This window comes from Leptonychotes weddellii, chromosome 12, assembly GCF_054177405.1.
Source record: "Leptonychotes weddellii isolate Sample4059 chromosome 12, ASM5417740v2, whole genome shotgun sequence".
In the NCBI taxonomy this organism is placed as follows: Eukaryota; Metazoa; Chordata; class Mammalia; order Carnivora; family Phocidae; genus Leptonychotes; species Leptonychotes weddellii.
In genome coordinates, this window is record NC_138380.1 from 80,872,142 (window position 1) to 80,893,632 (window position 21,491).

The 21,491-nt window shown below is 40.5% G+C and overlaps 1 protein-coding gene across 8 annotated transcripts in view; it reads left to right on the forward strand.

The window, feature by feature from the left end:
• Positions 1 to 15,352, forward strand: part of SLC26A4 (solute carrier family 26 member 4) — a 71,669-nt gene extending 56,317 nt beyond the window's left edge. For 7 of the 8 annotated variants that reach the window (XM_081800699.1, XM_081800703.1, XM_081800702.1 and 4 more), the window contains 7 exons: positions 710 to 802; positions 1,735 to 1,830; positions 2,440 to 2,670; positions 6,058 to 6,112; positions 7,176 to 7,321; positions 9,937 to 10,020; positions 12,946 to 15,352. In XM_081800699.1, coding sequence (XP_081656825.1) covers positions 710 to 802; positions 1,735 to 1,830; positions 2,440 to 2,670; positions 6,058 to 6,112; positions 7,176 to 7,321; positions 9,937 to 10,020; positions 12,946 to 12,969 — 729 coding nt within the window. In that variant the 3' untranslated portion in view covers positions 12,970 to 15,352. Of the gene's footprint in view, positions 1 to 709; positions 803 to 1,734; positions 1,831 to 2,177; positions 2,294 to 2,439; positions 2,671 to 6,057; positions 6,113 to 7,175; positions 7,322 to 9,936; positions 10,021 to 12,945 lie in introns of those variants that run through there. The other variant, XM_081800704.1, reaches the window with a different exon arrangement.
• The last annotated feature ends 6,139 nt before the right edge of the window (positions 15,353 to 21,491 follow it).

Consider the following 21,491-nt stretch of genomic DNA (forward strand, 5'->3'; position numbering starts at 1 on the left):
GAAATTGCTAGAATTCCGAAAGACTAGAAAAGTCTAGGATTCTGTAAGCTTTATTTTTGGTCTGGCCACTCTGTCAGGGTAAGAACAAGCAGATGACATCCTAGGCCTCAGTTCTTGCAGATCCCCAGTGTGCTACCTTTTTTTTTCTTTCTATTTGTAAAGAACTGTAGTCAAAGAACAAAGGGGGGCGGACAGTGGTATGAACTTGAGGCAAAATCATGTCACTGTTCTCAGCCTCAGTTTCTCCATCTGGAAATCAGAGGGTTGAGTAATTGCCCTTCCTAACTTGACCCTCTCTGGGTTGGTAAAGTTCCAGCAGTTTGAGTAACCTGTGGCCTCTAAGTGGGGGAAGCCCCTATTCAGGGAGAGGTGGGTGCTACTGCCCAGCTCCTTTGAACAACCGTAACTCTCCTCCTAGCGGAAAGGCCAGAATTTTTTTTAAAGATTTTATTTATTTATTTGAGAGAGAGAGAGCAAGGCGGGGAGCAGAGGGGGAGGGAGAGGGACAATCAGACTCTGCACTGAGCACGGAGCCCAAGGGGTGGGGGGTGGAGCTCCATCCCAGGACCCCGTGATCGTGGCCTGAGCTGAAACCAAGAGTCAGATGCTTCACCGACTGAGCTACCCAGGTGCCCCCCAAAGCCAGAAATTGAATCAAAATGTTTGAAGCCCAAGATTATTTAACCTCACACTTTTTTTTTAATGCTAGATTGAAGAACTCGAAGGAGTGAAGATTCTTAGATTTTCTAGTCCTATTTTTTATGGCAACGTTGATGGTTTTAAAAAATGTATCAAGTCCACAGTGAGTATTTTATCCCTAGAAATTTGGTTTCTAACCTCCTTTGCGACTTCATTCATTCTACAGGTATTTATTGGCTCAAACGGGGCTAAGGCCCTACACCCTATTCCATTTGTATGGGGCGTTAAGAATTATAACATCCCAGTAACTTACAATCTATTGGGGGATAGGAAAACACCAACAATACCATATGTGTTCAAATCCAGGTAGCAATAACTATGGAAGACAAAAACAGTAGAAGATGTCTCCCGGCAGAATTTGAGTTCCAAATAAGTAGTATACACAGTACATGTGAAGAGTTTCCAGAAGGGAGCACTCCCAGGCAGTTAAACAGATCAGGCTGGGCGTGACAGTTGGGCAGAAGAAGGGTTATGCCAGGTGTTTGGGAACTCTGTGAGCTGAGAGTCAAAGGTAGGTACACATCTTTGGGCTGGGGGAGGGGGGATATTTGCCCAGTTGGAGTAAAGGGTAAAAAGTCTAAGTGGAATATGTCAGCAGGAAATTGTGGTCTTGAATGCCGTGCCAAGCTCTGATGCTAAGTCTCTACATCAGTGTTTTCTGAGTGAGGTCCAGAGCAAACTCGTTCACAGGAATGGTCCTATGTGATTTTGCAATAACAAAAGGGCTCTGTGATGTCAAGGAAATTTGTTAACACAGACTTAAAGCTAAAGAGGTTATTCTTTGCTGTTTTTTGTTTGTTTTTGTTTTTGTTTTTTACCGGCTTAGAGCCTTTAGTATGAGAATATCTTTCCTGAGTCTCTGGGTAGGTGGGGTAGAGCTGATAGGGGAGACCTCCACCAGACCTTAGAATTTCTTTTTCCACGGGATGTCTCAAGGAATGATACCACTTGAGAGATAACCTTTCCAGATAACAATTGCCATTAATGAGCATTAGGAACCAGACGTTTTAAGTAATTTGACATTTCTTTCCAAAGGTTGGATTTGATGCCATTAGAGTATATAATAAGAGGTTGAAAGCACTGAGGAAAATACAGAAACTCATCAAAAAAGGACAATTAAGAGCAACAAAGGTGAGGTGACATCTTTCTTTTCCTTGTTAAATTCTTTCCCTGTTCAGATGGAAATGAAAGCAGATAGTCAAAATTAGATTTATTCCCATTGGTACCCAGATATGTACAAGGAGACAGTGGAGTTGTTCTTGTAGGCAAGAGGGAATGGGAGAGAATTTGAAAATCAGCAGAACTCTCTGGAAATGCAGGGTGTGATTTTTCAGGGTGTGATTTTTTTTTTTCCATCGAGAAATAAACCTTATTTTTACTGAAGGGAACAAAATTAGTGCTAATTTGATACCAGAAAATTACTCACAATAGAAGACAGTTAAGTTCATAAACTTTTAGATCTATTACCTTTTATTCAGACTCTCCTGCCAATGTATCTCTTGGCCAAGTTCCACAATCTTCCAGAAATCAAGAGTTTCCTGGCTCCTCTGCTCTTCCATTTTTCTTCCTAGGGAACATCACAGTTTGGACTGAGGTAAATCTCATTCCTTTAGAGTTCACCCCTTTGATGTTTTGCTTGCCAAGGAACAGTGTATAGGACTTTTAAGTAATTTGAGATGAATCATTAAAAGATGTCCCCCAGTCATTGGCACTTAAGTTGGCAGTGTTTTCTTTGTTTAGAATGGCATTATAAGGGATGCTGGTTCATCAAATAATGCTTTTGAGCCTGACGAAGATATTGAAGATTCAGAAGACCTTGATATCCCAACTAAGGAAATAGAGATTCAAGTGGATTGGAACTCTGAGCTTCCAGTCAAAGTGAATGTTCCCAAAGTGCCAATCCATAGCCTCGTGCTTGACTGTGGAGCTGTGTCTTTTTTGGATGTTGTTGGAGTGAGATCACTGCGAATGGTAAGGTTTTGGTGCTTTGGATTATAGATTTGGAGCTTTGGCAGTAGTAACATGATAGGGGTTACCTGGTCTTGCAAAGGGACAATTGTTGGATCTGTAATTTTTCTAGAGGAATGCTTTTGCAATAAAATGCAATATTTTAAAGCATGGTCTGTGAGGCCACACGGGGGGTTGAATCCCGGCTCCACTACTTACTAGCAGTGTGACCATGGACAAGTCGCTTAATCTGTCTGTACCTCAATTTCTTCATCTGCAATATGGGGGTAATGATGGTACCTACTTTACAGGGTTTGTTATGAGGGGACTAAACAGTCTAGAGGGGAAGCAAACATTAAGTAACCTTTTAAAACCAACTGTATGAAGTGCTCCCAAATAGACTAACCAGTGTGTCAACTTGACTAGAGGGGTCAAATTTAGGTGAAGCTTCAGGTAGGTATTAAGAGGGCCAGGGAGAAAAACAGGTTCAAGGCACCGACAATCAGATGTAATAAGTGGAAATGACCCCAGTAGGTGAAGGGGATTAAGAGTACACTTATCAGGATGAGCATTGGGTAATATATTGAACAGTTGAATCACTATAGTGTACACCTGAAACTAATATAACACTGTATGTTAACTACACTGGAATTAAAATTTTAAAAAAAATTAAGTCTATTAAAAAAGTATGGCAATGACCCCTAACTGGGGTTTAGCTTAATCGGGGCTTCCTGGCTACCTCGGCAAGGGCAGGCAATGATTCTGCGGTGTGGGTACAAGGCTGGTAAGGTAGAAAAGTGATTATACTTGACAGAAGAGCTCAAGAATATGCTGGCAGTTTCTACTCCAGTTCTTTTAGAAAGCCTGGCTATTACAGTACTCATTTGAGAACAGAAATGAAGACATAAATCTTGTTCTTCATTGTGCATTTCACTCTCATCTGTGGCTCAGCTCCATTGTAGATTGTATTGGTCCAAGGGTTTAATGAATTACTTTTGGGGAGAGTCGTAACTTATTTAATTCCAGAATATTTTCCACACCTAACAAATAGTTCTTTCAAATCCTGTAAGGGCAATTATATCTCCAAACATTATACTTGTGTAGAGGTCTTGATTTTTTTCCCCCAGAAATGTCAAGTTCTGTTTTATTATTGCCCATAGTTCTTGTGTCTTGGTTTTTTGTTTTAAATTTTTTACTAATTTGTATATTTTTATTGAAGTATAATTAACATACAGTGCTATATTGGTCTCAGATAAACAATATAATGATTCAACAATTCTATACATTACCCAGTGCTCATCACGGTAAGTGTGCTCTTCATCCCCATCACCTATTTCACCCATCCCCTACCATCAGTTCTCTGGATTTGAGACTCTGGGGTAAAAAAAAAAAAGACTCTCAGGTTTTTTGTTTTTGTTTGTTTGTTCATTTGTTTTGTTTCTTAAATTCCACATATGAATGAAATCATATGGTATTTGTCTTTCTCTGAGTAACTTATTTCACTTAGTCTTATGAGTGATGTTGAACATCTTTTTATGTGTCTGTTGGTCCATCATGTTGTTGTAAATGGCAAGATCTCATTCTTTTTTATGGCTCAGTAATATTTGTGTGTGTGTGTGTGTGTGTGTGTGTGTCCACACTACTTCCTTACTCATTCATCTATTGATGGACACTTGGGTTGCTTCCATATCTTGGCTATTGTAAGTAATGCTAAAATACTAACAGAGGGGTGCATATATCTTTTTGAATTAGTGTTTTTATTTTCTTTGGGTGAATAAATACCCAGTAGTGGAATTACTGGATCATATGTTATTTCTATTTTTAATTTTTTTAGGAACCTCCATACTGTTTTCCACAGTGGCTGCACCAGTTTACATTCCCACCAACAGCACGCAAGGGTTCCTTTTTCTCCATGTTCTTGCCAACTCTTCTTATTTCTTGTCTTTTTGATACTAGCCATTCTGACAAGGTGATACCTCATTGTGGTTTTGATTTGCATTTACCATGATGAGTGATGTTGAGCATCTTTTCAGGTGTCTGTTGGCCATTTATAGGTCTTCTTTGGAAAAATATCTATTCAAGTCCTTTGTCCATTTTTAATGAGATTATTGGGGGTGTGGGGGTGTTGAGTTCTATAAACTCTTTATATATTTTGGATATTAACCCCTTATTGGGTATATCATTTGTGAATATCTTCTCCCATTCAGTAGGTTGCTAGGTTTGGGTTTTTTGTTCTGTTTTGTTTTTGTTTTTTTGATGGTTTTTGTTTTGTTGATAGTTCCCTTTGCTGTGCAAAAGCTTTTTATTTTAAGGAAGTCCTAATAGTTACATTATGCTTTTGTTTCCCTTGCCTGAGGAGTCATATTTAGAAAAATATTTCTATGGCCGATGTCAAAGAAGTTACTGCCTATATTTTCTTCTAGGATTTTTATGGTTTCAGGTCTCACAGTTAGACCTTTAATCCATTTTGAGTTTATTTTTGTGTATGGTGTAAAAAAGTGGCCCACTTGCATTCTTTTGCATGTAGCTGTCCAGTTTTCACAACACCACTTTTGAAGAGACTGTCTTTTCCCCATTGTGTATTCTTGCCTCTTTTGTCGTAAGTTAGTTGACCATATAAGTGTGGGTTTATTTCTGGAGTTTCTATCCTGTTCCATTGATCTATATGTCTGTTTTTTCGCCTGTACTATACTGTTTTGATTACTAGAGCTTTGTAGTATATCTCGAAATCTGGGATTGTGATACATCCAGCTTTGTTCTTATTTCTCAAGATTGCTTTGGCTGTATCTAGATCTTTTTCATTAAATTTTTTATTTTGAGATAATTGTAGATTCACATGGAGTTGTAAGAAATAATACAGAGAGAGCCTATGTACCCCTTACCCAATTTCTCCCCATGGTAACATCTTGCAATACTAAAGTACAGAAATCACAATCAGGACATTCACAATGATAGAGTCAAAATACAGAGGACTTTTTAGGTCAGTTTTTTACATTTGGCATCCAGTGACCACATATCCATACTTACATGTCTCCCATTCAAAGATACAAATGTATACTCTTGTCTCCAATCAGCAGGGGCTGTGTTAGGAAGCCTCCTGTATTTTCTTCCCTTTCTTGTGCAAATATTGTTGAAGCGCCTCTGTGCTGTCCAGCACTGTGCTATTATTGTGTGCTAGATGCTGCCACCTCTGGAGACATGGCCTTTTCATCCCTCGTCCTACCATCATTGTAGGTCAGAGAAAACCTCTCTGGTTTTCCAAGAACGAACTGTTCTCCAATAATCAACTTTCCTCGAAATCCTGGTTAACCATGAAAGTGTTCACGTTTCTCCTGAGGAAGTAATGGAATGCTACTGAATTATGGGCAGATAAAGTCCCTCACTGTTACAAATTCTTTTTTACATTTTTAGATTGTCAAAGAATTTCACAGAATTGATGTAAATGTGTACTTTGCATCCCTTCAAGGTAAGTGCATGTACAAATATATCTACCCCTAAGACTTTCTCCTAAGCCCTTTCTTCTACCTTGGAATGTGGGTGCATAATGTCCAAAGAGGCCTTTTTTTAAAAACTGTGTTTTATTGGGGTAAAAGATGTATAACATGAAAGTGGCCATTTTAGTCACGCTGATGTATACAGTTAAGTCAGTGGCATTAAGAAGAGTCACAGTGTTTTTCAACCATTACAATGACTGGTTCCCAAAATTTTTCAGTGCCACAAACAGAAACTCTACCCATTGTGCAATTCCTCTGAGGGCCTTTTGGAACCTGGAAAGATATTACTTCCAACTTGTTTAGTAGAGCTGGTGAGCCACGTCCTGACAGCAGTGCGGGGTCAATGGGAAAAATTTACCATGGGGATGATTTGGATCCCTTAGAAGTAGAGAATCCTCTATGGTCTGAGTCTGTGTCTGTATATGCACAAGTGTATGTATGTAGGAAAATGCTAGTGCTTAGGCTGAGTTGTCTAGAAGCAGGCCCTGAGATAAGGATTCTTACACAAGTGATTTATTGAGAGTATGCCTGAGAAATTCGGGAGGGGCGAATAGAAGAGGCTGGACAAAGCCATGGTTTTAGAAGTCTACCTGAGCCTGATGTCATAGGGGGCACACAGCAGGAAGAGCATCACAGGGTTATCCTTCCTGAGGCAAGCAGGCCAGTCTTTGTACCCCCATATCAGTCAGTCAAGGGCTGTAGGCCACCCAAGGTTGGGGTATAAACTGGTGGCCAAGGAAAATTCTTCAGAGAAGGCTCAGCTGTGAGCCATTAGCATCCAGGCTCCTAGCAGCCTGAGGACGAGTTCACTGGCAACAACAAGGTGGTCGGGAACCAAGGCTGTCTAAAGCAACCAGTTATGGTACAACCATTCCAGGTGCTTTTGGAATAGAAACTCAAGCCAGTTTAGAGCAGGGTCACGTTTTGAAAATGGGGGGAAAACAATTAAAAGGAGGAGCTGACAAAATGTAGTATTGGCTGATGTTACAAAAATGTGCTTTCCTAGAGACCGAACATTCTTTCTTTCTTTTGAAGATCATGTGATAGAAAAACTGGAGAAGTGCGGTTTCTTTAATGATAACATTAGAAAGGACATATTCTTCTTGACCGTCCATGATGCTGTCCTCCATCTACAGAACCAGGTTAAATCTCGAGAGGGTCAAGATTCCATTTTAGAAACGGTAAACATTTAACCTTTCTACATATGTATCTTTCCTAAACTACCACGATTTCTGTAAAGAGCAAAAACTGCACGAATCTATTTTTGAATCCCAGCCTCCTAGGATTTAGAGCCACCTGCTTAACTTCTCACTTAACCTCACTTTTCTCATCATTAAAATGGGAGTAAAGGGGCGCCTGGGTGGCTCAGTTGGTTAAGCGGCTGCCTTCGGCTCAGGTCATGATCCTGGGGTCCCGGGATCGAGTCCCGCATCGGGCTCCCTGCTCGGCAGGGAGTCTGCTTCTCCCTCTGACCCTCCTCCCTCTCATGCTCTCTGTCTCTCATTCTCTCTGTCTCAAATAAATAAATAAAATCTTTAAAAAAAAAAATGGGAGTAAAAACATTTACCTTACTAGGTTGATATGATGACTAAATATGATAGTTTATAGGAAAGCACCTGGTAGTACCTGATACATATCAATTTTATAATGCGTGGGTTTACCAATAAAAATAGGCATTAGCTGTAATAATGCCTTTTTAGAATATAGGTGGTGAGTCTTGGATTTTCTGTGATTTGTGTATACGATGCACAATACAATTTAAATCTTCAGCCATCTGGAAAATCTCGATGATAAATGTCTTTAAATAGGATCCATTAGGTCATAAGTGATCTTTGAAAAAGGAAAAAAGAAAAGTCATGAATCAGCCCAGAGTTAATTCTTTCCAACAAAATAGAATAGACCCTGGTTTCCCATGAGCCTCCCTATTTTGTCAACTCTCCAGATGTATCCCCCAGAGAGCCAAGCATTCCAGACTGGGTCATTGGACAGGGCATTGGGCTGGGTCACTGGGCCTGGTCCAAGAACCTCTTCTTTCATGGACCTTCTGACAGTGAATCTGGGCAACTAAAACAAATACTTATAAAATAACAATAATAGTAATTAGTCCAGTGACACAGTGTACTATATTTTCAATTGGTTCCTTCTTTTTAAAAATTAGGATGAGTAGATTTTTATTGTAGATTGGAAGTTGATGTTTGAAGTAAAATTAATTTAGAAAACAATGGTGCATTATTCTCTTCAGCTCTTGTTAGTGGAGAGACTGCTTAATGCTGCTGGGGAAAATATTAGTACTAAATACCAAGGTGTGGATCTGAAATACATAAAAGAAAAAAAGTAGTAAAACCACAAATGTCAAAAAAAAAAAAGAAGAAGAAGAAAGCAAGCAAGCTACATGCAAGATGCTCATCTTTGAAAACTCATAAACCTTTTTCTATTTTCTAACTTAAAATTCTCTAACCCATAGGTAACAGCAACAACAAAGCAGGATCATACAAAGCATCTAAAAAAAAAAAACCCCTCACATTGGAAGTATTTAAAGTGAGGTGTCAAATTCTTTCTCAACATGAAAATGGTTGTTTCGTTATTTGTTTTTACTCTATTTCTGATTCAAGGTCTCAGGCCAGGAATGCCGCAGAAACCACTGACCAAGAGTGCCCCTTCCAGGGTTAGACTCAATCTTGTCTGCCAACAGGGAGGCCTTGTGAGTGGCTGGGATGGATTTTTTTGGCCCTGAACAAGTGTTAGACTGAGTATCACTGAACGCTTGTGTCATACACTTACTGGTTCACTGGGTAGAGGGTTGAGCAGTCCTGATGACCTGTCACACCAGGAACTTTTACTTCTATATGCCCTCACTGTCTAGCACAAAGCCCCATACCCGGTAGATGGATAGCAAATGACGATAAATCTTGCCTGTGGTACTTTCCTTCCCTTAAAGAAACATAACTTGCGTGTTTGGATATTGTGGATGCAGTGGTGTGACCCTCTCCCTGTCCTTTTATTTGACCATCACAAGGATTATCCCAGGATAGCCTCAACTGGTGGTTCTACCTGTCCCCTAACTTTTATGTCATGACCACCTGCACAGGGACTTAAGTCTCTAATGCATTTCCCCTGAGCAAAGAGAATTGGGTTATTTATTTCTGAGATGCAAAGTCACTCAAAAGCACTTTGAAACACTACCCTTGCCTTGATACACATCTGGAGTTGCTTTAGAAATATCCTTCTTCATACATAAGCCAAGGCCCAAGTTGTTATTGGTCTCCTCTGTGTGGAAGATTAAATTGCATACTACTGCTAAAAAGCAGAACTTCCCCGAACCAACCTGTGTGGTCCGTACACTCTGGCTTCCATTTCCAATAAAATTAATTTTCATCCAATTCAGCCGGGGACGGCTTATTGTCATCAGTCACAAGCCCTTCACTGGGTACTCACTGCGTGCTCGATGGGGTACTAAGTGCTCTCAGCTCCACCACTGAAGGAGAAACACGATTGGCTGCTGAGTCATTTAGGCAGACAGGGTGACTCAGGAAGCAGTACACGCTTCAGAGTTTGGGGAAGAGAGCTGAGAAGGAGCTGAGACAGTGGAGAGCCATGCCAGTTCACACTTGAATGTGAAAAATTAGTACAAGGAAAAATCCTGAGGTGGGAAATGTAAAAGAACAAGAAAGCTGAAAAGGATTATGCGGTATGGAGATTATAGATGAGAAGCACCAGCAAAGCTTCGAATGATTTTCAGAGGAGTATCAGGGTGGGCTGATGTCATTGTCTTTCTGTCTCTGTTCTCTTGGTCAAGATTACTCTCATCCAAGACTGTAAAGATCCTCTTGAATTAATGGAAGCAGAGCTGATTGAAGAAGAACTTGATGTCCAGGATGAGGTATGATCATTATTTCCTTTCAGTGAAAATAATTTGGATTGAACCTTGACTGAATAGCATAATACAAAGAGTGACTATGTCTGACTAAAACCATTCAGGAAAATGATTTTTAAAAATATACCAAAAGGATGGCTTCATAGAAAGGGGAAAATGGAAAACAAGAATTGTCCCTTGACAATTCTTAGGGACCTTTTGCCCCAGACATATAGGCACAATCAGTGACTGGGAGCAGCCAACACACTGGGCCTGATTTTATACCTAAGCCTCTGCATATGTCTTCTTCCTTCCCCACCTAAGGACCATGGGATGGGGGAGAGGTAGATGGAGGGAATTTCTAACCCAGGAGTTTTATAAGCTTCAGGAGAAGTATGTGAGGGACAGGAACTTCACGGAACTTTCTTCATCTGGCTGATAATGGTAAACAAGACACTTCCTCCATTTGAGACTGAGCCCATGTATTTCTGATGCTCTTGGGACATCAGACTCTTCCTAGGAACCTTGACCTAAACGTAGTATCTGACTGAATCTTTGTGGCTCCACCACCAAGTAAAAGATTTTAGTTATTTATTTGCCAGAGAGAGAGAGAGCGAGAGCACAAGCAGGGGGAGGGGCAGGCAACAAAGGAAGATCCTAGGAATTTTAAAGTTAAAAGATGTCTTGGAATATCAAGACATCCACATCCTAGCCCCTGCAGAAATCTCTCCTACTTCATCCCTAAGGATGTTCACTCAGCTTGTGTGTGAACATTTCCAGATATTGGCAACTGATAGCTTTTCAAGGGAGTTTGTCACATGATTGGATGTCTCCAAGTGTTAGTTTTGCTTCCAAAACTAGATGCAGCCTTTCTTTAATAACTACCCAGTGGACTGAGGTCTGCCTTCTTTAGCAACACAAGCCCTCCCACTGAACAGCCTTTACCTATTTGAGAGTAGCTCTCAGGGGTCCAACAGACTCTACCCCAGGCTAGATTCCTCTAGCTCCCTTTATTCCTCATGGGCGCAAAATTTGTCAAGAGTGGGACACAAAATCCCAGGTGGAGTTAGGTCAGCATGGAGATTACACAACCACAATCAACCTTGATCTTGTCAAAATATGTCTATTACTGTGACTTTAAAATGTGTTTATTTTCATTGCAGCCACATCAAAATCTTGGCTTCTTTTTTTCTTTTTTAAAGATTTATTTATTTATTTGAGAGAAAGAGAGAGTGAGCACGGGGGAGGGGCAAAGGGAGAGGGAGAGACTCTCAAGCAGACTCTTGCTGACCGTGGAGCCCAACGCAGGGAGCTTGATCTCACGACCTTGAGATCATGAACTGAGCTGATACCAAGAGTCAGATGCTTAACCGGCTGAGTCACCCAGGCACTCCTCAAAATCTTGGCTTCTACTGAGCAGGGGCCAACAAAAAACTTGGTCATTTTACACAAACTATGGCCCAGCTAGGCTCCCCATTTATAGTTATGTAATTGGTTTTTTACCCTAATGCAGGGTTACACATATTTTTGCTAGATTACATCTTGTTGGTTCTAGTTTATGGATATAGTTTCAAATTCTGAACTCATCACCCAGCATGTTAACTATCCATCCTACTGGTGTCATAGGCAAATCTGATTAGCATGCCTTCTCTGCCTTATTCCGGATCTTGATAAAAGATGTCGAGAAGAATAATATTTGAACCCCTATGGTATAATCAGGCAGTGAGGATGACAGGCAGAGATTTTTGTGGAGAAAATACATTGCTAGGGTGAAAATCAGAGGTCCTGCATCCTTAGTCCACCAGCTTAGTGAGTCTGGAAATGTCATTCTTTTTTTTTTTTTTTATAAGATTTTATTTATTTATTTGCCAGAGAGAGACAGCGAGAGAGGGGACACAAGCAGGGGGAATGGGAGAGGGAGAAGCAGGCTTCCCGTGGAGCAGGGAGCCTGACACGGGGCTCGGTCCCAGGACCCTGGGATCATGACCTGAGCCGAAGGCAGATGCTTAACGACTGAGTCACCCAGGCTCCCCTGGGAATGTCATTCTTGAGCGTAGAAATACTTCCAGCTTTATTAGTTTATGAGTGTGGTTATAAGGCTTAGTTGAGTAAAAACTCATCAAATTCAAACTTAAAGGGATGCCTGGGTGGCTCAGTCGTCAAGCGTCTGCCTTCGGCTCAGGTCATGATCCCAGGATCCTGGGATCGAGTCCCACATTGGGCTCCCTGCTCAGCGGGGAGCCAGCTTCTCCCTCTGCCTGCCATTCCCCCTGCTTGTGCTCTCGCTCTCTCTCTCTAGCAAATAAATAAATAAAACCTTTTAAAACAATTGGAACTTAAGAACTTGCCACATTACAGAAGTATTTTCGGATTGCCACATAAATTAATGGCATCATTATTCAGGTAACATAAAAGGATCATTTAGTTAGGGTTCCTGTAGGTAGCAAAGGAGTAGAGTGGAGTGGTTTTGAGGGTATGAGCTGTATTTTTTAAATTTTTTTATTATTTAAATTCAATTAACCAACACAGAGTCCATCATTAGTATCAGATGTAGAGGGTTTGAGCCTTAGAACCAGACAGATATGTGTGCCACCCCTGAATCTAATAGTTACTGGCTGTGTAGCCTGGGGAAAATTACTGATCATGTCTTCATTTCAGCTTCTTCATGTGAAATGGAAATAGTAATACTTCACAGAGTTGTGAAAATTAAAGGATGCATGTAAAAGTACTGTGTACTCTTGTACATAGTAAAGTGCTTGATAAATAGTATTTGTTGCTTTTAAATAAATCTAAGAATGAGGAGGTACAAAATTAAGTTTTTACCCTACACACACCTAAGATGAATAATGTGAGTAACCCAAACTATCAAATCATATTTGTAAAAAACAAAGAGCATTAGACTAAAGGAGAATTCATTTGTATGAACACTTTGTTTCCCCTTCGTTTTCACAGGCTATGCGTAGTCTTGCTTCCTGAAAGCCGGCTCAGGAGATTGCTATAAGCAAGGACTGCAAGGCAGAATTCACCCACCAATGTCATTCTATGCAAACATTTTCTGCATTGACTATTTCTTTGGACTTGAAACACTCATTCTCTTTCCATTTGATTTTCAAACCTCTTCAATTTTTTTTAACCTCTTAACCAATGAAAGAGAACCACTAAGAATTTTTTTAAAGGCTTTATTCATAAAATAAATAGCCTACCTCTAAGATGTGCAAAATGCTGAGGAGAATTATCCAGGTGATTCAGCCATGTCCAGATCTGCTAATGTTATGCTGCTGTTCCCCTCCCCTCCGCCCCACAACAGATTTGCTAACAGTGTTCTCGTGGATACTGGTGTACCTCTGTTTAGTCAGGCTAAGTGTGCCCCAACAGTCTCCGTGGGCAGGTAAATCAGGAAGGATTGTCCTAAAGAGAAATCCATTTCTGACTGACCTTGATACCCATGAGCTGCACTGGTCAGTGTAGGGCGACACTGAATAAATGCAGAAATTTAATTATTAACGCGTTTATCAAGAAAAGTCTTCAAAAATCACTTTTAGTGAATACATCAATGAAGTTTTTAAAATGCAAACTTAGTACTTAATAATCAATGTGATTATATGTGACCAGATATGTAACCAGAGTTCAAAATTAAAAAAAAAGGAAAAAAAGGTTCACTTAAAAGCTGATCTAGTTTCGAAACACGGATTCAGAGAAGCGAAGCAATAAGATTATTGTGGTTTGTAGAAATCATTTTTTGATATGATAATAGTCATAGATCACAATTGAGATCAAATAAAATATATGACAGACTGTCTCTAGCTTAAAAATGCAGCTTTAATTTATCTTAGTTAATCGAAATGATCATCGTGTATAGGTCTATAGAGGTATGGTCTATTTAAAATCGAATGCAAAAATTGTGTTATTTTGAACCAAAAAAATTTTGATATAAGACTGAGTTTATATTTTTCTCTAAAACTTTAGCAGCATGTGAAATATGTGATCTTTAACAGAATTCTGACTACCTTTCCAAAAAAAAATCTAAAAAGTGAACATCCTGTATATAAATCTATGTTTAAAATGAGTTTTTTAAGACAGAACATGCTAAATGAGCTTAATATCAAAAGAAAAACATTGGTTTGGAATATATACATTGAATATACTTAGGTTTTTAAAAATCCATATTTTAAATCAGAACATTTTATATCTTTTATTTTTACTTAATCTTTTCTGAGTGCCAATGATTTTCTAGGTATTATATATAATATATAGTCTTTAGTCCTGAGGACTATTTCCATGTATTTCACACTGAAGTGAATGAAGTTGTACTTAATTTCTAGGGAGAAAGAAATACTCAGGTCGCCAACTAAGATACTGTTTTGCCTGGTTGATATTTATATTGTACCTTTGGCACAAATGTGTGAAATTTCCAAATATGTTTGGCTATCCAAAGGCAGCATGTCTTATCTTTCTGTTTCTTAAATACAATCAGAAACAAGTTATCTACTTCTGACGGATTATTATCAGTGGTCATATCAAACTGGTTAACTAAAAGCATCCCTGTCATTTCCCCTTACGCAAATCATTCTGCATACCGGAATTTGAGTGACTTGCAGTGGATTGCAATGTTACAATATTCTTTCATTTATGGGTTGTATTGTCCTTCACTGATTTAGAACAGATGTCTCCCCTGTTGGGAACAGCCTAACCAGGATTATATTATCCAATTTCCACACCAATACCTGCCTATAACAGGACAAATCTTCTAAGAGTGAATATAACAGTCTTGCAGAAAATGGATGAATACCTCTGTTTAATAGAGGAAATATGCACTGCCCTTTTTTTTTTTTAATTAGTTGAAGGAAATTCCAAAGTTCCATTTTACAATAAGGCTAGAGTCTTGTAAAGTCTTGGGTCCACTTGTGACTATTACAAGACCACAGTCTGACTTGCTTCCCAAGCACACTCTAGGTATACTGTCTTTTCTGTGCATTTTGTGAATAGTAACCAAACTTTTAAATCTGTATTGTCAATGGAGATTTTACTTGAAATTGAAGTTGTCTTTTGTTATGTTTTTAACCTATAGGATAAGATTCCAGTGTTTGTATATGAATTTCAATAACAAATGAAAAAAATCAAACATGTACATTTGGAAATATTTGCACATATTTTTTATTAAATGTAAAGTAGCCTTTCAAACTACTCTGATGCATCCTTTTTGAACAAAACTATTAAATATAATAAAAATGCTACATTTTAAGTTTGCCATTACTCTCATCAGCCATCAGTTTGCTGTATTCTTTATAGCTCCACTTCTGTTTGTGCACAATGTCTTTTTGTAAAGACTTTTCAATGCAATAAACAACGTTACGAATAATCTCAGTTAATTCTTTTTTTTAAGATTTTATTTATTTGAGAGAGAAAGAGAATAAAAAGGGGGCAGAGAGAGAGGGAGAAGCAGACTCCCCACAGAGCAGGGAGCCCGAAGCTGGACTCGATCCCAGGACCCTGGGATCATGACCTGAACCAAAGGCAGACGCTTAACCAACTGAGCCACCCAGGCGCCCTAATCTCAGTTAATTCTTGTAATTCTTACCCAGGTATTTCCAGTTTATTTTGTGCAATGATTTTCATTATTTTAAGCAAACTTTTTTTTAAGATTTTATTTATTTGAGAGAGAGAAATCACAAGTGGGTGTGAGGGAGGGGCAGAAGGAGAGGGAGAAGCAGGCTCCTCGCTAAGCAGGCTCCTCGCTGAGCAGGGAGACCTACATGGGGCTCGATCCCAGGACCCTGAGATCATGACCTGAGCTGAAGGCAGACGCTTAATGGACTGAGCCACCCAAGCACCCCTTGAGCAAACTTTCACACTGGTACAACATACATACATATCAAAAGGATACAAAGTATAGTGTGCTGCTTAAGGAATTTTCACAAAACAAGGACACCAGTATAGCCAGCACCCAGGTCAATAAGCAGAGCATAACCAGCAGCCCAGAAACCCTCTCAAGCTTCCTCCCAAGGGCTAACTACTAACACCTGTGTGATGTCTAACTGTGGTGTCTGTCTGATCGGATGTGGGCCCCCAAATTGGGGCAAGGATTGGTGGAAGCAATGGCATGGAAGGTTGAAAGAATTCACTTGAGGAAGAACAAAGGAGATAGGAGTTTATTGAAATACACACAAGGGAGTGGTGGGCAGGACAGCAGAAGAGAGGCTCTCTGCCATGAGGCAGTGTGTAGGGGCTGTTTTTAAAGGGGGAAGGGAAGGAGGTATGGTGACATATGGTATCTTCCCTTTTTTGGTAACTGCCTAGTTTTAAGTAGCCCATTGGTTAGTTAGGGCCTATCGATATTTTGAGGTGGGTCACTTGACGGGCCTGCGAGGGGGTCACTGTGGGCCTTTTCTACCTTCCATCGCTCAAGCCTGTTTCCCTAAAAGCAGCTTCCACAACTTGTTTTTTTGAAGTTCAAATAAAAGGAATCAAACAAGATTATCTTTTTTTCTCCCTCTTTTTTGTGTCTCACTCCATTCAACATTACAATTGTGAGATCCATGTTATTGCACATAGCAATCCTTTGTTCTTACTGCTGTAAGGTATTTTGCTGTCTGAATTTATGACCACTTATTTATCCATCCTACTGTTTGTGAACATTTGTGTTTTCATCTTTTGGCTTTCTTGAATAGTGTTCCTGCAAACATTCTCGTTTTTGTTCTGTTTTTTGGTGAAAATATGCACACAATTTGGTGAAGTATCCACCTGGGAATGGATTTGCTGGGTCGTGTACACATTTTGCTTCAGTAGATACTGCAGTAGATATCTAGTATCTACAGCAGACTGTTTTCCAAAGCATTGCACCAACTTATACTTCTTTCAGCTGTGACGTTAGAGTTCCAGTTGCTACACATTTTTGTCAACACTTGGTTTGTGTGTCTTCTCCATCTGAGATATTTTTTTTAAAAGATTTATTTTTTGAGAGAGAGAGCACAAGTGGGGGTAGGGGCAGAGGGAGAGGGAGAGAGAGAATCCTCAAGCAGACTCCCTGCTGAGTGCAAAGCGACATGGGGCTCAATCCCAGGATCCTGAGATCATGACCTGAGCTGAAAATCAAGAGGATGCTTAACCAACTGAGCCACCCAGGTGCCCCTCCATTTGAGCCATTCTTATGGGTGTGTAGTAGTATCATACTGTGGTTTTAATTTGCCTAAAGAAGTTGAGTGTCTTTCTCAGATGTTTATCATTATTTAAATATCCCCTTTTGTGTATTGTCTGCCCAAGCCGTTTGCCAATTTTTCTTTTTGGTCATCTGCCTTTTTCTAATGGCCTTGTAAGAGTTTATACGGTAAGGATACAAATCCTTTGTTGTGTAGGGGCCAAGGGCGGGCTGCCCCAAAATGGGCCACTTTGGCATGAAGATTATTTTTGAATTAAAAGCAATCAAAACCCAGCAGATTCAGGAAAAGCTCTTTACCTCCCCTACAGCTGCCTAAAAGAATGTAGATAGATGACCTACTAAGGAAGAGAGCTGTCACCATAGATAACTATATTATGATATGAACTAGGTAGGGTAGACAGGGAGAGACCCAGCAAGGCCTATTTGATCAAAGTCCTCTGTGTACCATTGTTTCTGAGTGGCCCCACAAACATCTAACACTCATTTACTCACTCATCTTCCTTATTGCATTCCATCCCTTTGAGGTGCCAGACCCCTACCCCTTTCTCCTTAGTTCAGAATGACATATGTCTCTTTTCACCTGTCTTTGGAATCTCCACGCCTGTGTGGATTCCCTGTATGTACGAAATTAAATTTAATTTTCTCCTGTTAAACTGTCTTAAATCAAGTTGATTATTAGTCCAGCTAGAAGGATCTTGAAGGGCAGAGGAAATTCGTTCTCCCCAGCAGGTAGAAATACGTATTACAAATATCTTATTCTATTTGATGGGAGAAAAAGGAGCAAAGGTTGGACTTTGCTGCAGATCACAGTCTCCAGCCAGGATTCCTGAAGCATACAGATTGTAACACTCCTACAGTTCCCTCAAGGACTCTCTTTAATGTTTTATCACTATAGCTTTGCTCTGGTGTTATGTCCCTCTGAGAATCGTAAACATCCCCCACTGGATGTGATTAGCAATCATCCTTGAACCATATGACCCACTGATACACATCTGAAGGGTCTCTAGTAAGACAGTAGTAAATAACCTTATCTTAACAGCAACTAGCCCCTCAATGTCCTGGAAGCCTTGCTTCCAAATTCCTTGAGAGACTTATGCTATCCCTAACCCCCAATAACCAAAAGTGTATAATCAGTCATTCCTCACAATCTCAGGGCAGTTCTTTCTACCCACCGGCCCTGTCCCTGTGCTATAATAAAAGCCCCTTTTTGCACTGAAAATGTCTCAAGATTTCTTTCTTAACCACTCAAGGTGGCCCCACATCATATCCTGTGGATTAGCTTTTCAGACTTAATCGTGCCTTTTTAATTTTAATGTAGTTCAGTTTATCATTTTTCTCCTTAATGGTTAGCTTTTTTGGGGGGGGGGTATATAGTTTAAGAAATCTTTGCCTAAGATAATGAAGATATTTTCCCATGTTTTCTGACAAAACCTTTTTTTACTTCTCACATTTAGACATATATCTGGAGTTGATTTTTGTATATGGTGTGAGGCAAGGAGTGAAGAATGCAGGGTGCACAGTAGGTGCTTAACAAATATTGCTGGAAGACTGAATTAAGCTGCAGTGATGCTAACCAAGGCCAATATGGGTTGGGAACAGCAATCAGATTAGTACACAGTGGTTCAGAGTTTCCTGGGCTTGCAGGCCTGTTCCTGGGGCTTACCACAGCTCACCTGCCTTATCTACCTGCTTGCCCTATAGGTTTCCAGAAAAGGGGCTGGGGATCCACTTGGATGCACACAGAGCTTCACGGAGCTGGAGGCTCTCCTAGGCTCTATACTCATTTTCAATCTGCTGACAAAGGTAGCCCACTTCATCCTTTTCTTCAGGGACATCTTTGGGCCTGGACACGGAAGAACTGTTTTTGCATGAGATCTAGCCTGAAGGTCATCCCCCGTGCACTGTTTTAGATCAAGTGCTGCAGTATTGAGTACCCCCTGCCCAACTTAAACAAACAACTTTTTGAAATAATTATGGATTCACAGGAATTTGCAAAGAAATGTACAGCCAGATTCCACTGTACCCTTCACCTAGCCTCCCCCAGTGTTAACATCTGGCGTAACTACAATAAGTACAATATACAACTCATGACATTGACACTAGTACAAACCACAGAGTTTATTCACATTTTGCCAGTTATACATACACTCATTTGTGTATGTGTGTGTGTGTGTGTGTAGCTCTATGCAGTTTTATCCCATGTACAGCGTAAACCCCACCACAATCAAGATGCTTAACTGTATCTTCAGCACAAGATTCCTTCTGAGGGCCCATTTTAAAAAACACTCCAGGGGTGCCTGGTAGCTCAATTGGTTAAGCTCAATTGGTTGAGCGTGGGCTCAGGTCATGATCCCACGGTCCTTGGATTGAGCCCCACTTCAGGCTCTGTGCTCAGCGGGGAGCCTGCTTCTCCCTCTCCCTCTGCCCACCTCCTCCCCCCCGCCCCCCAGCCCCCCCGCCCAGGCTCCTGCTGTCTCTAATAAATAAAATCTTCAAAAAAAAAATAATAAAATAAAAAGCACTCCAAGCACAGACACGCCTCTCCACATTGCACTACTCCCAGATATCCTGAGTTCTTATTTAGAGGAGCACCTCTGATAATACACTTCCCACAGCCTAGATAAGTTGAGCACTTAATATTCTATTTAAAATTTGTTTGCAATTTTTTTTCATTCTTACTCATTACCATCCCGGTCACGGAGGAGCTCTACACCTCACAGCAGGAGCATCTGAAGGTCACTGTTTAGATGAAAGAGAATGGTACAAATTCTTGACCGACCAGTGCTACAAATTGGCAGAGATTCTTCAGAAGGGAAACCAGGTATGGCTCTTACCTTAGTTCAGGCTGCTGTAACAAATTACCATACGCTGGGTGGCTTACACAACAGACATTTATGTCTCACAGTTCTGGAACCTAGAAATCTGAGATCAGTGTGCCAGCATGGTCAAGTTCTTGGCCAGTGCCCTCTTCCTTACTTACAGAGGGTTGTCTTCCTGTTTCGTCCTCACCTAGTTAGCTCTCTGGCCTCTTCTTGTAAGGGTACTAATCCCATCTTGAGGGCTCCACTCTCTTGACCTCATTATCTCTCAAAGTTCCCACTCCCAAATACCATCATTTGGGATTTATGGTATTTTATGGACATAAATTTGAGGGAGACACATTCAGGTCACTGCAGCTCTCTTCAAAGCAGCTGTGAACAAGGTGGCATTGCCACAGAGCTGAGGAAGGGCTCTGATCTTTGCATGTTGATCCAAGCAGTCAACCCTACCCCTTCCAGGTGAATTCACTTCCTTGCTCTTTCATTTGTGGTGAATCTAGCAGAGCAGGATCCTTGAACCCATTCCTCCAAGTCTATACCATATACAAAAGGAGGCTTGAGTATCCTTCTCTACCTGGCACAGAAGTACTCAGGTGAACAGGAGAGATCTGTACCATTAGACCACATGATCTTTCTCCACTTAAGTGAGTAAGGGGAAAAGTGGTGAGCAGTGAGGCTGGGGTGGGGGTGGGGAACAGGGCCAGGTTATGAGGGGCCTTGTGGAGCACATTAAGGAGCTTGGATTTTATCCTCTACTCTGGTAAGAGATAAAGGCCAAATGGCTGGGTCCCATTACCTAGTTAATCCAATCAGCTGACCTGGACACCTAGAGATAAATTCCGAAGGTGAAATTAAAGTAGAGATGAATGAACCTTTGTTGTTTAGTTTCCAAGGAGAGAGTGACAGATGAAAACAGACGTTATTAATTAGCTTTTGTGACTTAAAAAGCTTGTTCAAGGGATGTGATTTTTATTTCTCCAGTTTATCCTTAAGACAATTTTAGTATTCTATTATCTATAATGATAAATGTAATCATAAAAGTAATGAGGAAAACATGTGCTATATTAAAACATTTAAGGCAGAAGTAGATCCTGATTTGATACTATAGAGTTAACATTCCTTACAAACATGTTGTTGTTTCAGTGTGGGAGTCACTGTCTTTTCTGGTGTTACTTGCTTATAAAAAACAAAACAAAACAAAACCAAACAAACAAAAAGAACTTTTGGTCCTTAAAACAAAGGAAGACACGGCGGAGCAAGATGGCGGAGGAGCAGGAGACCTGGATTTCGTCTCCTCTCAGGAATTCAGCTGGATAGGGATCAGACCATTCTGAACACCTACAAACCCAACAGGAGATCGAAGAAAGGAATAGCAACAACTCTCTGAACAGAAAAGCGACCACTTTCTGGAAGGTAGGACGTGCGGAGAAGTGAATCCGAGGCGATATTCGGGAGGATAGACGGCGGGGGAGGGGCCTCCGTCGGCCGCTTCTGGCAAGTGATAGAGCCGCGGAGCACAAAAT